At 40.5% G+C, this 22608-nt stretch overlaps 1 protein-coding gene across 1 annotated transcript in view; it reads right to left on the reverse strand.

Moving 5' to 3' along the window:
• The window catches only part of LTBP3 (latent transforming growth factor beta binding protein 3), a 1089474-nt gene that overhangs the window by 215683 nt on the left and 851183 nt on the right, over positions 1–22608 (reverse strand). The window contains exon 10 of the mRNA XM_044060493.1: positions 21616–21697. Within this exon, the coding sequence (XP_043916428.1) occupies positions 21616–21697 (82 nt within the window). The remainder of the gene's footprint in view (positions 1–21615; positions 21698–22608) is intronic.

A 22608-nucleotide genomic window follows, 5' to 3' on the forward strand; every position in this document is an offset into this window, starting at 1 on the left:
TGTATGCTGCTGTATTAAATTATCTACAGCCTACAGGCTATAGCCAACCCCTCCCCCCAAAAAGAAATAATTCATTTCACAGATTTAAAAAAGGTGACACAGTCTTCTGAGCTTCTGACAAAAAAATCTTAATGGAGTAGGCAATAAGTATGTAAAACACTTTATATTCAACTTTCTGCCCTACCACCCTTCTACCATGTCCAAAATGACATACTGTTAGCTGATGGGCACAACTAATTTCTCACATACTTTTATTCTCCCTATTAATACCTGTATCTCTTTACCTCTCTACTAAATTTCTAATGACAAAATCTCATCTCCTTCCATCTCTTTACCATTTCAGAATGAATTTGTATTATACGTTTATGGACTCTGCTACTTTCCTGTCATGCTGTAATACCAATTTTGTAGTCTGTATTTTATTTTAATTTCCTGGGCTAAATCTGTAAAATGGCCCAAACAGATCAGTGTTCTACCCCAGTTAACAAACTGAAATAAATAAATAAAATAGAATACAATACGGATAAATATCTAAATGTATAATGTAATTTCCATTAGTGATACATACATACATACCAAAAAACATTAAACATTACAGACCAGCACTGAGGACAGTCATCAACAGCTCCCCAAAACACACAGACCACAGGAATCTGGTTGACCCTGCCAGTGTATTAAAAAAAGAAAATCAACAGTCCCCAAAACACATTGCCTCCCTAGTATCTGGTTAAGCCTGCCAGATTATAACCATGCAACCTATAAAAAGAAGAATTTATATGCTTGATATAAACTGCATTTTTAATAAGTTTTGCAAGCCTTAATGTATCCATTTTTTCCCTTTCAGACCAATGTCTAGTTAGGAACACTTCTGGAACATTGCCATTGGACCACATTACTTGAAATGTTGTGGACAGCCAACTGTCTTACTTTCAGCTGTTATCTGGAATGCAAATGCTATAACAAGGAATGCTATATTATTAAGCCTGGGGCAATGTTATATTAATTTTAACGATCACTTGTACATGTGCAAGATTAGAGCTTATACATTTGCTGACATCTAGTCACATTACAAGAAGAGGCTGTGACACAGACAAATCAGGAAATATGCAAGTTACTTACTACATTATATTGAGGAGGAGGACACAATATTAATGCATACGTACAAATATTTCAAGCATGGGCATTAATGCCCTTCTAGCCTGCCAATGTACTAAAACAGTTGTTTCCATAATACCTATTCAGGCTGTTCTTAAAACTATCTTCATTAATGCTTGCTTTAATGTAAATTGGAGGTCTATTCCATGTATCAGCTACTATCTAAGACAACCAATTAGTACACTTTTGATAACCCCAAGCATTCCCAGAGGTGGTTGCCTCTAAATGTCCTAAATACCAGAATAAGGTCATCTTAAATCTTTATATGAGACACTGTATAAGTTCAAATATTTTAGTCTTTCATAAGTGAGAGTGTGAGAATCAAAACAGTTGGAAGCCATAGTCCAAACAATGTCTTAGGGTTACCCTGTCAGCACTGCAGACTACCACTTTAATCAGCTCTATCAGATTTCCACTAGCATCTATTTAGCTGTTTATTACCCTGGTTCCTCATGGAAATGGCTTTTCAGACAGACTATTGTCATTAAAGAATAAACACTTTCACAAAAATCATTCTGAGCCCAGCTCAGAAGTAAAAACAGTTGTACATACTTCAGAGTTCATTTTCTTAAAATTTATTATTATTTCTGTTCTATGAACCATCCTGTAGACTAAAACCCAGACAGCCTCATCTGATTTCCCTCATCTCCTCCCAAACATGGTAAGCTATATCCATACAGCCGTGCATTACACATGGATGGATCAAGGGATTATACACTGTAAAATGGTGCTCTGTCCTGATAAGAAGGGGTATGGAGTGCCATATACCTACAAAGCCGAGGTGCCGTGAATGTCATCTTAGCCAATATTAGTTGAAAAGTTGCATGCAGTGTTGTCAACATGCACCGAAAAGCATCCTACTCAGCATGAATGGCACTTTCAGGTTTTGTCTTCCCCTTACTCATCAGTATTGACACTACCATCTTTAACATGAGCCCTGCACAGTGACAGTGACAAACTCACTCTTCCTTAAGTGTAACACAATGGCCCTTAAACAGACATAGTACTAGTATCTGGTTGACCCTGCCAGGAAAAAATAAAGAAAGTACCTGGGTGGCCCTGCCAATCAACAGCCCCAAAAAACACACATACCACAGGAATCATCTGGTTCTGTTGAGCCTACCAATGTATTAAAAAAATAAAATCAACAGTCCCCCAAACACATTGCCTCCCTAGTATCTGGTTAAACCCTGCCCACTTATAACATATTAAAAAGAAAAGTCAATGCCACGGCCCTTAAAGGTTTCACACATAGAGTAGGTTGATCCTGCCAGGTAAAAAATAAAGTATCTGGTTGGCCCTGCCTATAAACAGCCCCAAAAACTCACAGACAGATCACAGGAATCATCTCAACAGTGGTTCCATTGATGGTTCTTCATTGACCCTGCCCTGTTTCCAGTCAGTGTTTAAAATCAACCGTCCCATCCCACTCCACCAAACACATTGCCTCCCTAGTATCTGGTTAAAGCCTGTCAGCTTATAACATATTAAAAAAAGTCAACACCACGGCCCTTAAAAGTTTCACATATAGAGTAGGTTGATCCTGCCAGGTGAAAAATAAAGTATCTAGTTGGCTCTGCCTATTAACAGCCCCAAAAAACACACAGACAGACCACATGAATCATCTGAACAGTGGTTCCATTGATGGTTCATTGATCTTGCCCTGCTGCCAGTCACTGTATTAAAAAAAAAGAAATTCAACAGTCCCTCCCACACACACTGCCTCCATAATATCTGGTTAAACCCTGCCAGCTTAAAAAAAAAGTCAACGCCACGGCCCTTAAGTTTCACAAAGTACTATTATGCCAGGAATTGGAAAAAATAAAGCATCTGGATGCTGTGGCTCTCTTAACAGCCCCCCAAAAAACAGACAAATCTGATATCACACACACCATAGCCTGTCTCTCCACTCACTCTCTTCTCGCAACTAAAGTGTGGGAAAAGAATGCGAGAGTAACAGGACTAATCAGCAGCCCACATCACGATTATGCAGTCCCATCAACCGCCGCAGCCCACAATCCTATGATACACACACGAGCGAGTCTTACGTGCGGAATTTAAACTTCCGATGTGTAAACGTAATACACACGTTGGAAGTTTAAAGTCTGCGCGTAAGTGGACTTGCTCTATCTGGCGCTTTTGCAGCAGAGGTGCCGGTACGCCATGCTGGTGTGTACTGTCTCAAAAAAAGCCCTGGTTATACAGCTGTGTGTATGAACTCCCAGACATCATAATGTTTGTTATACAGCTCTGAATATGAATCCCCAGATACCATAATGTAAGTTATACAGCTGTATGAATCTCCAAACACCATGACATGAGTTATACAGCTGTGTGTATGAATCCCCAGACACCATACATGAGTTATACCGCTGTGAGAATGAATCCCCAAACACCACAACATGAATTATACAGTGGTGAGTATGAATCCTCATACACTATAACATGAGTTATACAGCTGTGAGTATGAATCCCCAGACACCATAATATGAGTTACATAGCTGTGAGTATGAATCCCCAGACACCATAACATGAATTATACTGCTGTGAGTATGAATCCCCAGACACCATAATGTGAGTTATACAGATGTGAGTATGAACTCCCAGACACCATAATGTTTGTTATACACCTGTGAGTCACTGATGAGTAAGAGAAAAATAAGAACAGAGAGAAAAAAATTGAGTCCAAAGGTTTGGAGAGAATCCTAATTTCAAGAGATAATGACCATACACAAACAATAATACAGCTGTATAGAGTCCAGTAATGTAAACCATTAGGAAGTCATGTTTACATACTCATTAAAGAACTGCAGTTGGCTAAAATTAAAGTAAAACTTGCATTGCAACAAGGTGCCACAACACAATTAACAAAGTTCACAAGCAGCATAAGTGTAAATACATATTTGTATTTTATGCCTGTTGTTTTAATGTGCATTTGCACTCAAGAATATACCAAAGGTGAACATTGAACAATATGCCAAAGGTGAGTTTAAACTACTGAAGGGGCAGCCAGAGAATAGAAAAATGGGCATGCTTGACTTTTTGATCCTGTATCATGTGGCTTTTGTATTCTTCAGATCTGAATTCATTCATGGGTATTATATAACTTCGTAAAATAACTGCTACATGCAGTTATCATTGTTAAGTGCATCATTTCAGCAGTGGCAAAACTTTATGAAGTTTTTAAATTTTTATTGTGTTTCTGGACTGAATCCCTATAAGATAGGGTTGAGAGGGGACTCAATGTACATTTACATATTTTGAATTTAACTTGAACTTTGAATTTGAACATACCTGAAAATCCACAGATAGCTTAGAAATGATTAACATTACACCTATTCCAAACCTGCAAATGGAACCATTTTTGTGAAGGAATATGATAAAAGAATGATTGGGATTGGGTGATTGCACCACCAACATTTTGTGACCAGGGCAGTTGCCTCCCTCACCCTGCCCTAGCTATACTACTGCTCTCTTCTCTGTCCCCTCTCTTGCATTGCACTGATATACTGTGCAAGCATATTGACTTTAACACTATATGAATTTTCAGTACATCAGGATGGAGCAAAGGAGTTGAAGCAGCAGTAAAGTGATGTCATACAATGACGTTATTTAAGAAAGGTAAGCCATTTTTTCTTAAATAATGTCATTGTATAATATCAGTTATCCACTTCTTCACAGGATTTACCCATGGTTAACTTTGTTTAATCACTCAGGCATTGACGTTGTAAGCAAACCATGCCAACCATGGGTAAAACCTATGATATGTACACCCAGTCTTGCTTTATTGCTAAAATACATGCAGACACACACACACCCATGCATTCACACACACACACACACACACACACACACACACACACACACACACACACACACACACACACACACACACACAGCAAAAATGTCAGTTTAATGGCTAGTGCTTTTGTCCTTACACTCCCAATGGACTGTGTTACACTAATAACTATTTTAAATTACAATCAAGTTTAACTAAAGTTTATTACCAATCTGATGATACGTTTGCACAAATCCCCACTCATTCCAGCTCACAAGCACTCCACACCCTATAATTTAATGTACTAAATAAATACATCTCAGAAATAGCAGTTGTCTCTAAATCATGTCTAGGAATCGATCATAAGTACTTCTACTTTTACAGCTAATGCAGCAGCCACTTTGCTTTAGAAGATGCACTTTACTGAGTGGGTTAAATTACTGACTCTGGTCTCCTATTCATCATTCTGGCTCGATACTTACAAATTCATCCAATTCAAGGGGGTGTTGGCTTCTAGCTTAAGAAGCCAAAAAGGTTATCAAGCAATAACTTATCATTCTCTCTTCTTTCAGAAGGAGTCACTTTTAACAGCATAAAACACAGATTTCTTAAAATCTGCACACAGTGTGGAATGTTTTTGTAAGGTTAAGCTGCAGGTAGGTGAATACTGACTTTTCGAGCATCATTTGCCCAAAGTTCAACCTGCCGAAGATTGAAGTTCTGCCATAAGAAATCTCTGTTGGTGAGTTGTTACAGCAGTGATGCCCTTTTTGGAGGTAATTTCTCCCTTCTTCTAATTGGTGTGATGGTGGAGTTAGTATTTAAGTTTGGGGAATGTGTTGCCCTTCTGCAAAAAAAAAAAAAAAAAAAAAACACTTAAAATGTGTTTTTTTTCTGACTTCTTTTTGATTCTTTTGGGGTGATGATGGAATTTGGGGACTTCTTGGCAGGCTAACTTTGTCCACTCACAGTGGAAAAATTTGAATAATGCCTTGTATTTCTTTCTTCTTACTGCATATGCATGATCTTGAAGCTTTGCTGAAACTTCCTTCTTATTTTGCCAATCTAAAAATATTACAGGAGCTACATGTAGCTGTTTCTGTGAAAACTTTTCTTTCACTTCTTATTCCTTATTTCTTTCTGAAAAAAGCTTTTTTGACCCCTGAATAAGTGCTGGCTTTTATCAAACTTCATTCAAACTTGTTTTTATTTTAAACAATTCATAATTCTGATGAAGTGCATTGGGTATATAAGGACGGAAGTGTTAACTAATATGCCAGACTCAGAGAGGCGTGGAAAGCCCTGAAGTATGAGAAACAAACTTTTCATCAAAAAGGAAAGAAAAATAGCTTTTATTTCAATTCTGCAAAAATATTTTAATGTATACTTATAGTGACCTGTGTGCTTACTTATAGTGACCTGTGTGGTGATAGTTCTTTGTACTTTCCTGATTTTTTCCATGTTTTAGACAGAATGGTTTGTAAAGTGTGAAGGTTGTGAGTTATTGAGCTTAACATCTTTTATACATTATACTGCACTTCTATGTCCATGAGGAGGATTACGTGTAAAAGCTAGCTGTATGCATTTTGAACCATGGCCGGGGCCTTCGTTTTGTGGCTTCATATTCATTTGTTCCTGAGATATAAACTGCTTCCAGATTTGCACCTCATTTGGTCAGTTATTACACATTTTTCCATAAACAGTGTTACTGGTAAAGTTCTGTATGGACTGTGGCCTTAGACTGTATTAGAACTGCAGTAGTGGGATTACTGTGAATTCTGATCTGGGACTGGTACTTCAGTGCTTTTACAGATGTTTATATTCCAATTTTTCTGCTACAGCCTTAGATTCTGCTGATAATTTACCTTTTTAGATTTGCATTCCACTGCCTTTCTGTTCCCTTCTGTGTCCTTCTCAGCCACCACTGAGACATTAAGTTAATGATTCTGAAATTCTAACCTACCAGGGGTCATTGACCTGTAGATCAGAGTCATAGGACTAGAGCTCCAATTCTGGCTTTATTTGACTGGATCCCTCTATAGCAAGCCTACTATATGCAGCACAAAGCAATCCCCAACCATATCCCTCTCTACCAAGCCTGCTTCTTTAGCTTAAATTTTCCCCCAACCCTCCCAGCCTTTTCCTGATATGGTTTTAAAAAGTCAGTGACTCTGACTTCTATCACTTAAAGTTATCTGACTTCCGAAGTCCCTTCCTCTCCTCTTTCATTGCTACTGTATGTTGAATAAGCTAATTAAGTACTATTCCCATCCACCATTTTCCATAAGATCCAAAATACTAAGTGCCTACCTAGCAACCAGAATTACTCGAGTAAACTTGCTTTACTATAAATTATCTGTCGTTCATTTTCCCAGAACTCCCATCTGCTTTGCACCCTCACCACACTCTGAAAAGGTCCTGAACTAATTCTGCTCCGTCCTTGGCAGATAAGAGCTTTATTGTATTATACTACAATTTTGTTAACTGATGTGATGTTGTCCTATCTTGCCTTCTTTCTTTACTGATGGGTCTAGAACCAGTCCTTGGTTGCGACTTGGCCATTTACAAAACCCCGAGGTCTCCCAACTAGCTCGTGGCTTACTTCCAACCCCATGATGCTCTAAGGAATTCCCCAGATCTCATTTGCCACTAAACAGATTGGGCATTTTTTCAACTGGCTCTGGCTAAGTTTACCTTTGAATCATTTATTATACCTGTTAAACTTGTTTTTCCTTCTATAATAATTTTGTGCTATTATTTTAGTAATTCTTTGACTTTGTTAGTCACACTGTTAGACTGCATCCATTGCTTGCTGCTTTCTCTGGAGCCGTCATTTTATCTCAAGGCCTACAGCTCCATCCCTTAATATTACAATGCGGCTCAGCCCATTTAAGTCAGAGGGCTCATGCTACTAGAACTGTCAAGTGTGCCGTGTGCTTAGTTGTTTGGTTAATCTTTAGCTTATAAGGTTTTCTTGTATTAAACCTTCTATTTGTAATATCATTGTGTGTGTGTTGGTTATTTACTGTTCAGGAAACTAGTTTAAACCCCTTTTCCCGAGTGAGCCCGTTTAAGTCAGAGGGCATTTTTCCTGTGTGGTGTGCTTTTTGTACTGCAAAAAAAGTTAAAAAGTTAAAAGTTGTTTGCTGTTTTTTCTGTTCCTATCTAAATAGCTAATTTAAGAGAAAGAGTTATTGCTCCAAAATATTGCTGGTGTTGTTAAGTTGCGTTATTTTTTCTTGGTTAATATGTCTATGCAATTAAAAGACACTAAACCCTCTGGGTTTAAGAAATGTTCTAAGTGCTCCCAGAAAATGTCTTTGATGGATAGCCATACTGAATGTGTGTACTGCCTTGGAGCAGCACACTTGCAAAAGTCATGCTCTATATGCCATTCATTTAGTTGGAGAGTTCTCCTTGAAAGGAAAAATAAACGGATACTGAGAGGATTGTTAAAGTGTTCCTTTTCAGAAGCCTTAAGAGAAGTTCAGAGTGCATCAAATCAAACCTCTTCCCCTCCTTCTAGATCTGGAAAATCAAGTAAAAGATCTTCATCCTCTTCAGATCAATCTGGACCTACAAATAAAATTTCAAAAATGTCTTTATTGGACCTGAAATCTGTCTGGCCCAAAAAACTGTCTACCTCGGCTCCTCCTGTTTTGGAACCGTTGGTATTGCAGACTCGGAGCTGGTCCCCTGTCCTGGATCTAGTTTCTCTGATTTTAAGGTCACCAATATTACAAAAGTTGAGATCTCCTGCCCCCTCTTCTTGGTCCTCCAGGAGTTTGTCAGAAGATGATGTGGATCATGTGGTGTGGAGACTTTTGAGTACACCAGCGCTAGCCAAATTATTGTCAGAGCTGACCCAGAGAGTTTCGGAGTCAAGTGGACCTACCCCATCATTACTGACTCCTTCTCCAACCTGCCTCAGGGCCTCAGAGCCAGAATGCATGGAGCTGATCATAGAGGAACCATTGGAGCCAAGACCTGCTCCAGTATCCACGGCTCTGACTTCTGCTCTAAGTTCCTTGGTGCTGTCTGAGCTGGAGGAGTCTAGAGGCCAATGTGCTTTGCTTGGGTCCAGGGAGGACAGTCAGAGTGCTGTCCCCATGGGTAGCCCCACTCTCAGATCCAGTCATTCCTCCGCCAAAGGCACTGGTGTCCATCTCAGTACAACCGATTTCACACAGACATGGAGACCCAAGGCTTCATGATGCCCCAGTGGATGAACCCCTATCTTCCGAAACCTATCCAGAATGCCCTTCTGAAGAGTTCCCTCACAAGAGATTATGCAAGAGAAAGCATCTCGACTCCCCAGAGGACACAGACCTCAAAGAGTCAAAAGGGTCCCCACAGTCACCTTCTGAGGATGTCTCCTTTGAAGACATCCTAGAAATTCTTAACCAGAGATGTGGCTAGAAGCCTATCAACCCTTCTGATGAGGAGTCTGGCTACCTGAAGGCTTTTGGGTCTCACCCTTCTGCCACTTGGGTGTCTCCACCTTTCAAGGAACTTATGGAATTAGTTTGTCAAAAGGCATGGGAGTTTCCACATTCCATGGAGCCTGTTCCCTGGAGGCCAAATAAATTCATCACATCCGCCGAGGATAAAACCTTCCTAACAAAAGGTGTCCCAGTAGATGCTATGCTAGTGGTGGAGGCCACCAAGAAGGAATTGTCAGAGATGTCCTCTTTTGTCCATCCTCCAAATGAAGAGTCGTGGATGATGGACAGATATGGAAAGCATATGTTTTCTTTAGTGACCTTTACGCTCAGGTCCCTGAATTAGCTTATACACTTTACTAGGTTGCAGAGAGATCTCCTGAAGGAGCTAGGAGATACTCTACAAGGTTCAGTAGCTGTGGGGGTATCAGATAAAGTGTCCTCCCAGCTCTCCACCTTGAATTCAGTAGTAAACTCATCCATGAGTCTCATTTCTTATGCAGCTGATGGAGCGAGTAGGGCAGCAGGTGCAGGAATTTCCCTTACGAGACATTCCTGGATGCGCTTGTGTAACTTTGCAGAACTCTTTAAGTCTTCTTTTGTTAACACTCCCTTTGATGGCTCATCCTTGTTCGGGCCTAAGGTCAAAGACACACTAACCAGGTATGAACAGGAAGGAAAAACTCTCTCTGCCGTCGGAGTCCATTTTTCTATGCCTTCTAGACCTTATCCAAAAGGTCAAAAGAGAGGAAAGATGTGGTTTCAAAAATCCGAGAGAGTTTTTCAAGACACACAATGTGAGTCTTACCCCAGGGGCAGAGGGGGAAGCAATAATGGAAGATACTGGCCATGCGGCAGAGGGGGGTCCACAGAATCAGGGCAAAAGAGAATCCTTCTTTAGTAAGCCCTTTCAGCCCTCCTGAAAGGAGGCCCATCTGTCCTTCTCTGGAGGCAGTTGGGGGTCACTCATCCTTGTACCCAGACACATGGCTAGAAATAACAAAAGACAACTGGGTACAAAGCATCATATCCAGAGGTTACTCTATACCCTTTTCCCTTCCTACCCCATGCATGAAAAACATTCCAGATGTTCCACCCACTCACAGGAAAAAAGCAACCGCAGAAATACAGAATTTGCTAGAACAAAAAAAAGAGTCATCCAACCAGTCCCTGCAGACCAAATAGGATTCAGGACTTACTCAAGGTTCTTTTTAGTTCCAAAGAAAACAGGGGACTGGAGACCCATACTGGATCTCAGCAGATTGAACAATTTCATAGGTTTATAGGTTCATAGGTAGGTACTAGGCTATTGGCCCTAGGGCCTATATAAGCCTAGCCAAACAGTACCCTGGCTTTTGCCACCCAAGAACATTATTTTCCTGTGCCCCTGTCAAGCAGAGCCACAGAAGTGATCTCCAGGGTGAATTTCCTATCTCCCACCCAATCATCAAGATTTTTCTTGAAGAGTGCTAATGAGGAGCTTTGTTTGATATAGATAGGTAGTTTGTTCCAGAGTATGGGAAGTCTCTGGGGCAGGAATCTATCCCTCCAGCATGTTTTGTTTATTGTGGTGACAAGGTTTAGGCCCCTAGAGCATGTAGCTTGGAGGGATTGGGGATTTCTTTATGTGGAGCATGTCCAACAGCTCTGGGTTTGACAGAGGATTTTGTATGTTAGGCAGAGATTGCCTCTGAGTAGGCGATATGTGACAGAGTAATGCTGGAGCTTTTTGAGACGGTCTTCGTAGGGCATCTTTGTGAGGCTGGTAATCCTCTTTGTGAGGTATTTCTGTGGCCTTTCCAGTTGTTGTAGATGTCTTGTGAGGTGCATACCAAAAGGGGCTTTGTACTCTATAATGGGTCTAATGAGTGATGAGTAGAGGGGAACAATGACCTCTTTTTTCCTGGACGAGAAACCTTTTGTGATGAGGTGTGCCACATAGAAGGATTTCCTGACTACTGTGATGATGTGATTATCAAAGGAGGGACTACTGTCCACCTGTGTCCCAAGGTCTCTTATCACACTTTTGGTGTTAAGTAGACTACCGCCTTTGTGGTAGTTTATAGGTACAGAGTTTTTACCAAAAGGGATGACAATGCACTTTTTGGCATTGAGCTTGAGGCCATGGCTTTGACACCAGGCATCTGTCTCAGTGAGGCCCTTTTGTAGCATATCCACATCATTAGGAGTTTTGATTATGGCTCCTAGTTTGCAGTCATCTGTGAACTTTGTTAGCCAAAGACCTTCTGTGTTAGCCTGTACTTCAGAGAAGTAGATACCAAACAGGAGAGGACCTAGGACTGAACCCTGTGGTACTCCACTTGTCACTGGTCTGAAGTTGGATTTAGAGTCTGCTACTTTCACAGTGTGGGTTTTGCCAGTGAGCCAGTTGGCAACCTATCTTGTGACATAGGGATTTATACCTAGTTTAGTGATTTTATCTATAATTCCAGAGTGGGGGATGGTGTCAAAAGCCTTGGCGAGATCTAGATAGGCTGTGTGAACCACCTTACCCTCATCTACGACTTTGGTGACCACTTCAAACAAGTCTATCAGGTTTAGGAGACATGATCTGCCTTATACAAACCCAAACTGGGTAGGGTCCAGAGTTTGGAGATTACCAATGTCATTGTTTATAAGTTCCATGATGATATGTTCCATAGCCTTGCAGACCAGGCTCATCAGGCTAATGGGGCGGTAGTTCCTGGGGGTCTATGGTGGCTTCCCCTTTGTGGAGTGGGATAACCATTGCTGTGTGCCATTCAGTGGGTGCAAAGCCTGAGGTGAGGCTATGATTGGACATGGTACTTAGGTGGGGTGCCAGTTCATTCTGTAGTTCATGTAGAATGCAGCCTGGGATGTTGTCATGTCCCATGGATGCTGTGTTCTTGGATTTGGAGAGTGTGTTTTTTACCTGTGCGGCCGTGATTACAGGAACTTTGCATTCTTCCGGTATAGAGATGGGCCCTTTAGGGGATGGGAGAGGGGTAAAGTTAGCACTGAACCTGTCTGCCAGGATGTTGGCAATATCAGTTGGTTCTGTATATTTAGTGCCATTGTGCTGCAACTCAGAGCAGATCTGAGTGTTGCCATTGAGATTCTTGACATAGCTATAGAATGCTTTGTGGTTGTCTTTAGAATCAGTGGTGATTTTGTTTTTGTAACTAGCTTTGGAGGATTTTATGAGGGATCTCAGCTTCTTACTGAGGCTGACCATGGAGTTCCTCCAATCATGGGATTTTACTCTTTTTTTGCAACAGTTTCTTTCTTCTGTTGTAGAGTTTGTTTATGGCAGGGTACCACCAGATTGACTTCCTTTTTTTGGAGGATAGCATCTTGGTTCTGTTAGGGATTGCACGATCCATGCCTCATGTAAGTGCTTATAAAGTGCAATTGTGTAGGATTCAGTAGTCGTACCTCTATTGTCCATCAGCATGGGTGTCATGAAGTTTGCCACTTCTGTCTTAAGAAGCATGAAGTTGGTTTTGGAGAAATTTTTTACGGTGGTTTCCCTAATGGGGGTGGGGGTGGGGATGTGGATGTCTAGGGTTATTTACTTGTAGTTGGATCTGACCAATGAGGAATAGACCTCTGGTGTGTAACACCGGTTGCCCATGTTGGTAATGACCAGGTCTAGGATATTGCTGCCCCTGATGGGGGTGTGGATAAGTTTATCCATGGCATTGGAATTTATGAATTCCAGAAAACGTTGAGCACAAGAGTTGGTACATGAGTAGTTTTCCCAGTTAATGGTGGGGTAGTTGTAATCGTCCATTATTATGGTGTTAGGTTGTACCCTAATATTTTCCAGTGTATCAAGAAATGAGGAGTGGGAATCCTGGGGCATAGTGGGGGATCTATAGAAAGCTACAATTTGGACTGCGGTCTTTCCCAGAGTTAGTTGCACTTGGATAATCTCGGATGCATTATGCTGAGCAACTAGCCTGGAGGTGTGGATATCCTTAATGAATATGGACATGCCTCTGCCTTTAGTGCTTTGGTCCAGGTTAGGTGGCTGAAAGGTGTGGTATGAATTATAGCCTGGTAATGCAAGGGTGCTCTCTGGAGCCTTGAACCAGGTCTCTGTCACTGCACAGATGTCGATGTTCTCCATTTTAAGGAGTGCCTCGAGTGAGTGCATTTTGAGGTTTAGACTTCTAGCATTAAGTAACATTACCCTCAGATTTTGCTTGCTTGTACCTGTTACGGTGGTGAATTTGTCATTTGAATCTTGCCTAAAAAGGCACTATAGGGGTGGCAAGAGCCTTAGCCAGTATCCAGAATCCCAAGGGTGACAGGTGCAGGTGATCTCTGGCAAAGCATCGTGGCTTTTTGATCATGTCATCCCAGGCAGACAGATACTAGATCCCCTTAGAATTACACCAGAAGCTTAGCCTGCAACAAAGACAAAGTTCTGGCTGGTAACACTGCAGTTCATACTTCCCTTTTGGGAAAAGACAATTGGATGTGCTCTATAAACCTCCATGTTACGTATTGCCACATAAAAATGGACAGACCATCCAGGAGTCATCTACATGTTTGGCTGGGTGCCAGTCATTACTAATTTTGAGCTCTACCCTTTGGCCTCACTACAGTCACCAGAGTATTCATCAAATGTACGGCAGTAGTTATGGCTCACCTGAGATGTCTAGGATTCCGAGTGTTTCCGTAGCTAGATGACAGGATCCTAACCACCACCACCGGGGATCTACTAACAGAAGCAAGAGACACCACCCTGAGACTCTGCTCCCATTTAGGGATCACAATAAACTATAAAAAAATCTGCCTTATTGCCATCTCAACATATCAGTTTTATAGTGCAGATCTAGATACTACAAAAATGATGATAAAGCTACCCCCAGAAAGAGTACAGGCCTTGCAGCTTCATGTCTCAGTCTTTCTTTTCAAAAGGAAGGTTCAAGCAAAGACCGTTTTAAGAGTATTAGGCATCATGGCAGCAGCGATAAACATAATTCCGTTAGCGCGGCTACACATGAGAATCTTACAGTGGCTGCCATTCACTCAGTGGCCCATGCAGGAACTTCTGATGTCACATCAGATCATATTAACAGAATCTTGCAGGAGAGACCTCCGTTGGTAGCTACACTCCAATCAAGTGACCTTAGGTCGACCCTTTGTTCTTCCACAGCCGTTAGCCACAGTGACCATGGATGCTTCCCAGATACGGTGCTGGGGGCATTATCAGGGAAGGACAGTCCAAGGCACTTGGCAGGATCATGAGGCCCACTTGCACATCAGTGTCCTAGAGATGAGAGTTGTGCTTCTTGTGTTGCAGGCATTCCAAGACTCTCGTCCAATAGGAATGATTGCTATTCAAATGGACAACATGTCAGTTGTATGGTATATAAACAAACAAGGAGGAACCAGATCTTACCCACTTTGTCAAGAGGCACTAAGAATATGGCAGTGGGCAACCTCCTGCCAACATTTTCTTGTAGCAATGCACATCTCTAGGAAATCCAACGTGATAGAAGACAAACTCAGCAGGGCAATTCTGATGCCTCACAAGTGGTCCCTGAAGCAAGACATAGCGGAAATGATTTTCCAAAAATGAGGCCAGCCTTGTTGCAACCTTTTTGCCACATCCACGAACACCAAATGCAGCAGCTACTTTGCCCTAATCACCCCTCTGGGGGAGTCACCAAGGGGTGCACTCATGCACAATTGGCCATCGGGTCTCCTTTATGCCTTTCCTCCTTTTCCGTTGATACTCAAAGTTCTTCAGAAAGCCAGTGCATTGGCCCTGTCAAATCTGGTTCCCATTCATGTGGCCTCATCTTCAGGAGGAGCCCTGGATTCTGAAACCATTTCCGGATCTTCTGACTCACCCATCAGGGAGGCTCCCTCCATCTCTGCAAACCCTCAAGTTGACAGCATGACTGCTCCAATTCCAAACATAGCCAGGCTACCTGACCTTTCACCTTCAGTGCAACTGATCTTGATTTCATCTCACAAAGCTTCTATGAGAAGATTATATCTTAGCAAATGGAAAAGATTTTCCTCCTGGCTTTGGAAAATAATCTTGACCCTTTCTCTGCACCTTTACCCTCCATTCTGGAATTTTTAGCAAAGCTTTTTTCTGGAAGGGGAAGCTGCAGGTACTATTTGAGTCCAACTAGCTGTAATCTCTAATTTCCTTCTTGGAAAAGGAGGTCCGAATATTATGTCCCACAGACTTTGCAAAGTTTTCTTGAGCAGTACTAACCTGTTAAAACCACCCATTAAACCACCTGTACCTCCATGGAACCTAAATTTTGTATTATCTCATATAATCCTTTCCCCCTTTGAGCCTGCATCATCCTGTGACCTAAAGTTTTTAACCTGGAAGATGATTTTCTTAGTAGCAATCACTTCAGCTAGGGGAGTTTTGGAGCTACAAGCATTGTCCATCAAATCTCCTTATATACTATTCCAAAAGGACAGCTCAGAATCAAACTTAAACCAATCCATAGACTTACCAATTTTTCCCCAAATATGGTAATAAGGCAGAACATATGTTACACCAACTGGATGTTCACAGACAATTATGTTTCTATTTACACAGAACAAAGGACTTTATAAAGACTGACCAACTGCTTGCATCCTCTTCAGACTGCAAGAAAGGTGCTCCAGTAGCTAAATATACTATATCCAGATGGTTGTCAGATTGCATTACATTCCCCTACCAATCCACAAACAAATAACCTCCAGGCAAAATAAGAGCTCATTCTACCAGGGCTGTTTTCGACCTCTTCTGCTTTTTGTGCAAAACTGCCAATTGATACCATCTTTGCTGCAGCAACATGGGCAAGACTGCATACCTTTATCACTCATTACAGAGTGGATTTGGCCTCCAAGGACAGGGCCTCTTTTGAGTCCATGGTACTGAAGAGTGTTTTCCCATGAGCCACCCAAGAAAGATGGTGCTAGGGACACTGTCCCATCAGTAAAGAATGAAGGTGAGATAGGACAACATCACATAAAGAAGTTAGGTACTCAGTATAATGTTCCATCTCACCTTCATTCTTACGTCCCACACTCCTGCTCCCAGCCTTTGGCTCCTGGAGGATTGAGAGGTTACTATTTGGCATCTATTATTCTCTGACCTTCTTCTTGATTTTTTGTTGATAAGAAAAACTTTTTATATGCACTATTTAGTATACCAGAAAACAAGGTCTGGGGAATTCCCTAGAGCATTATGGGATAGGGAATAAGCCACGAGCTAGTTGGGAGACCTCGAGCTTTTGTAAACAGCTGAGTCAGAACTGAGGATAGGTTCTGAACCCATCAGTAAAGAATGAAGGTGAGATGGACAACTCACATAGAGCATTATGGTGAGTACATAACTTCTTTTTTTTACAGTGATACTGATTTATTTTTGCTTTATTTGTTGATTTTGCACTTTAAATAATTTTAAAAGTCCCTAATACTTAAAATCACCATGTTTAGGTAGTTTAAGTTGTTTTGTGGTACCATTACACTCTCAAGCAATCTTTTTTGTGTTTTTGCATTAAGAGGACTGGGATAGTCTATCTAGCAGCAGTAGGTATTGGTCTGGTCTATTTGATCTTGGAATCACATAAGAAAGCTGCAAATGTAGTTATTTTATTGGTTAGAGGACTTAGAAGAAAGTTTCCTGTGTTTTAAGTGCCTGTATAAACATGGTGCGTTTGTGTACTGCTGCTCATTGTGCAGCAGTGATTAGTACTGTCTTGTCAACATATTTTGTCCAGTTTTATTGGTTCATTTCCCTCATGGCTGGGTATTAAACAGCAAAGTGAATAGTAAAGATGCAAGAGCATGAATATGCATTAGTTAGAAAGATATTATGCTTGTTAACCTATTATGATATGAATATTAGTGAACATGTTTTTAATAATCCTGCATTAATTAATCAGAATTTTGCAGTTAATGTATACAATATATAGGAGAAATGTATATACTTAGCCTATTGGAGACACTCACCATTCAACCAAATGCCATACTTACGGGAGACTTTAATTATCCCTCCATACCTCTCAAGTGTACCTTATTTTGTAGAACATCCCTCATTTTGAGTCTAAAAATATCAAGTTGCTTCAAGTTTCACACTGAAATGGTCTGTTACAGATTTTGTCCTTGGAATTTTTTTCCTGATATCTCTGGTAAATAGAACTGGATCATACTAATTAATCAAAATAACTTTTATAAGGAAAAAATAGCATATTTTAACCATCTTGTGAGCTTCATGGTTGAAGCTCTTAGCAAGTGTTCCACATTTTTCCATTCATTCCACATTATGAGAGGTAGAGCTCTACATTTTGGAAATGGAAGATTGAGAGCTATGCATCCATCTGTAAACTGTGAATCCTACATGACCCCAAATTTGGAGGTGCAGAGATTCCTAGACTTTCTAAACACAAACACACTTGACCACTTAGTGTGTACACCTACCAGAGGTACAAACATACTGGACCTGGAATTCACAAATATGGGAGAACACTGCACCTCCCCAGTGTCAGATCCTCTCTGGTAAGGTCAGACCACAAAGCAGTCTTCTTTGAAATCAGAATTAATTCTGTAACCCAAGCAAAACCTGTTAACAGAAACAACTCTAAGGCAAACTATCTTTTATTAAGTGTTGTTGTTGTTCTTCTTTCGGCTTTTCCCGGTTAGGGGTCGCCACAGCAGAACTCCGGTCCACTAATGATTGGCAGTAGATTTTTACAGTGCCAATGTGCCAGCTCGATGCCCAGCCTTCAACAAAGGCATGCCCATTCACGCATGCCTTTCGAACACCACTCGACAGCGGGGAGGACATGCAGAGTCCACACAGAAGGCGCTCCAGCTGAGAATCAAACGGGAGAACCTATTGCTGTGAGGCGACAACGCTACCGCCACACTACCGCGGCTACATCTTTAACGTCAAAATTTCACGCCCTTCCAAACTTAGATAACACAGCAACCTAAGCAGAATTATTCACAGAAACTCTGTACAAGCATGTCAGTGTTTGTTTTCAGGCTGCTCTGCCTCCCAGAAATAAGTCCAAAACTAACTCAGAAAATAAACCACCCTGGTAGAATCCAAAATTAAACAGGTCGCACAGCAAAAGAAAAAAGATCATAGCTAAAATTAGGAAGTGTAACATCAAAAAAGATTAAAAACACTCATTAAACTGAATAGACAACTAAAAAGATTATTACATCCAACAACGCAAAATTTGAGGTAAAGATAGTATCCTGGGCTAAGGACAACCATAAGACCTTCTTTAGCTGTGTCTGTAACCTCAAAGGCAGCACCCATCAGTGTGCCAAACTGCTGGTAAATGGAGCCATGTTCATGGAACCTGGAGATATAATAAATCTTCTTGATGACAACTTCAGCTCCAACAGAAACATAAGAAGGGAAGAGCCTTATAAATATAGGAAAAGTGCCAAAATCAAATGAGGCACAATGACTGAATGCATATGAATCCATACAAATATGGACTTGCAAATGGAAAAAACACTTTTGTAATCAACTGTTAGTCTCCACTGAAGACAACCAGCCCATCTGTTAGGGAAATAGAATTGTTAAAACATACTAATAGCTTCTGGAGAAAGAGCTTATATAGACCAGCAGTTTAATATACATTAAAATGTTCTGCTTTACAAACAGCAGAATTGTGCAAATCAAAATAAGGGATAAGGCCAGGGTGAAGATCTTGTTTTACCCTCTTTGCCCCCACTGTCTATTGATCATCAGCTTCCTCCTTGAGCAATCATCTGCAGCACACCCTATCACTGGGGCAAGGGCTGGTCATGAGAGGCTATCATTCAGACAGCCATCAGGGGTGGTTTCAGTTTTTTCCTTCTTTAATTTCCCATCCCTACCACACACACAAGAAGAGGCATAGAGGAGGGGCATGTAATGGGACAGCAGTGAAAAATGGCTTTTCACTTTGAGAAGGAGGTATTCCATCCAAGCATTCCTGATGCTATCCCTGAGGCATCAGGAAGTTAGCACCATTCAGTATGTCTCTGAGGGAGTGCGACCTCTCCTTCCCACCTGGGAGACGTGACTGGGCTAATGTCTCTTCACTCCTCTCTGCCTGTCTCTCCCAGTGCTAATTGACTCCCAGTCATCTGGGATATAGTCATGAATCTGTCCCCTACACAATCCAGCCAAGCTAAGGATTTTTAAATAAAGCAACTGAGTTAATATCAGTGTATAGAAAAGGAGGAAAGAGTAATCTCTTTAGTCTGACAGTGCACCCAAAACATTGATTTACTACAACTGTTTTGCCTTTGCAGTTCATAAGAATGGTAGTAAATTGACTGGACATATACTCCCTCACTCAAGTGTGGCCTGCTTTGTTGCACAGAATCCTTACTGTTCTAATGATACATGGGGACCCAATTCATTTACTTCTAGGTTACTGAAAGTAATTTTGCCTGGAATGTCTGAGTAATAAAGAAATTCAATCACTATCTATATGGAAAAAGATTTTAACTGCTTACATATCATTAACTGCTGCTACCTACAATTACTAACTGCTGCTACCCATAATCCATTTGGGGGAGGGATCCATCATGATAATAGTAGACTAGCTGTAGTTCTGATCCTTCTTAAAGGAATACTCACATGATATTGCAGAGTAAAGAAACAGGACACTGACGCAGCATCACAGCTGCCAAACACAAATGCTATACTCAGTGATTACATTATCTTACGTATAGAGAGACACAAAGTCATAAAATACCTGGACTTACAAGCAGAAAAAATAGCAATGTGGAAAAAAAAACCCCAGACAGTCCCTAATAGCAGCAACAGGCCTAATAAAAATGAATTTACTGTCTTATTCAAATATGCTACCAATACATGTAACCCTGTATGAAATGCAGAAGGAGGCCTTTCTGAGCATATTATGGTTACTGAGAAGAGCACTTCTGGTTAACATCAAAGACTGAAACAATACTAATTTCATGAACTCTAATTGTACCCTGACTAAAGAATGTGGTCCATTCCCATCATAATATTAGAAATACAAAACACTTGGAGAAATTACACTGGGAAAGGCTAGGAGCACATTCATCAGTGAACCTTTCAGAGCATTTTCAGTGAACTGGGAATTTGACTTTTGTTGCTTTGTGTCAGGCTTGGGGAAATGACTTTTAAAAATATACATCAGTGAAATGAGGTTTGAGTAACTGGTGATAAACAGATGTTAAAACACGTGACCGAAGGTAAGAAAGCAGTTATTGGTACTGATAATCATTAAATATTACAAGAAGGGATAAGCAAGAGTATTGTAGAACTAAGATCCCAAAGCTAGATGTTTTAAGAAGCTAAAGTCAATAGTCTGACAAAAATATGTCTAGTTACAATATCAAGAGTACAGAAAAAAGAGCAGCAAACTTGTACAAAAATGAAGACATGTTTTATTTTTAAAAAATAAATACTTAAATAAAACCTTACCACATTTTTGTGATACGATGGCAACCACATATATTTGCTACACAGAGGTCCTGGGTCTTTAATGCTATAGTTCTGACAAGTTTATAACACCATTTTACCAAAAATACAGAAACACACTGCTCTAATGATCCAGTTACAGCATTAAAAGTGAAGTATTAAACATGTGCTTACAAAAACTATTATACATGACTTGGACCATAACTTTTAAGGTAAATCACTTGTAAAACTACTACTGAAGTAAGGTTATGAGCTCAAATTCAAGGCCTTTAATTTTAATTGGCAGCATGTTCTCAAATAAAATTATGCCAAGCTTCTTTGAAAAGTACATTACAAGTTTGCACAAGTTACATGGCACAGTAGGAAGATATGCTTTCATTGATGGTTACTTAGAGGAAAGGGAGAGCTTTATGTAAAGAGAAAAGTTGAAATCAGTGTATTAAAAACTTTTACAACATCAATCTATAACAGACAGTGTGACTAGTTCTGACAGGCATCATAGTAACTTGTGCTTGCACAGAAAATTAAGTCTTTAGAAATGTTTCATTGCCTTCTGATCCAGTTATCTTTACATGCTTCTAGTCTTAGCATAGCAGAAAGCCATCATTTTATTAAGCTATATAACATAAGCTTCCAATAAATGTGTACTGAGAAAACTGGGAAATGCTATCATAAAGCTGTCTCTGTCTCTCTGTCTATAGGTATCCTTTCTTTTTCTCTCTCTCTCAGTCTCTCTCTCTCTGTCTAACTCCTATGTCCTTATTTATCAGTCAGTGAAGATTTTATCATTTTTAATTTTCACCTACCTGGGAACCGGACTCCAATGGTTGTGACACTGGAGGAAAACTGTGTAACAGCGACTACTTCATCTTGTCTATGGGCTGGCAACTGACAAAAATAAAAAAAAAAAAAATGAAATTTTGAACAGTTCCCTCACAAAACCTGTAAGAAAATATGCTGTGAGAAGAAGACTTTGAAATCCTTCCTTTTATTAAATTGCTTCTTACGCAGTCTGCTTTTCAGTCATATGAATGGCAAAGTATGCCATTTAAAAATCCATCCAGTGCTGCATTTTCCACAGCTTTAACATGCTGCTGCTGCTATCCATGCTATTACAAAGTATTGTACTTGTCACAAATAAAAGTAACCTCAGGTTAGTTAAAACAGGCTTATCAAACCAAGCATAGAAAATGTTGACAGGCTGCGTAGTACAGAGGGATGGAGCCTTGAATGAAACCCAGTCAGCTGGGACTTTATTAGAAGCATCAATGCGAGAGGAGCCAGTCATGGGTGGGGAGGAGTGTAGAAGTAAAAGGTTTTGGCCTACTCATCTCTTTTGAGGGTAGTGTGGAGGGATGTATGCACTCAGGCTCACATTGTGTGATTTGATCTTTCCAGTGCAGATCAGGCAGACCACCCTTAGTCTTTCAGGAGGAAGGGCATGACTGCTTTGTGGGAACACCCCTTGCAGAAGAGAGGAGAGGAGAGATCCTCTACTGTCGACGCACTGTACACTCCTTCCCAGCAATTCACTGCTGCCCTCAGGAATTAAGGTGTAAAAACATAACAATCAAAAACTACCCATGATGTCTAGCTAAATGATTCCCTCTGGTTACCCATCATCCTGGTGATGAGTAATGAATGGGCCAGTTAACTGGTTAGGGTGGGGTAAAACAGCAAAATAAAAAATTGAAAAAAATGATATGGATTACACAGACAATCATCAGAATGAATATAATAAGGAATTTTTCTGACACAAAAATTAGAAAAAGAAATGGAACTATTGGGATTTTATATTT

This window comes from Protopterus annectens, chromosome 2.part0 (genome assembly GCF_019279795.1).
Source record: "Protopterus annectens isolate FY-2018-M chromosome 2.part0, PAN1.0, whole genome shotgun sequence".
Taxonomy (NCBI): Eukaryota; Metazoa; Chordata; order Ceratodontiformes; family Protopteridae; genus Protopterus; species Protopterus annectens.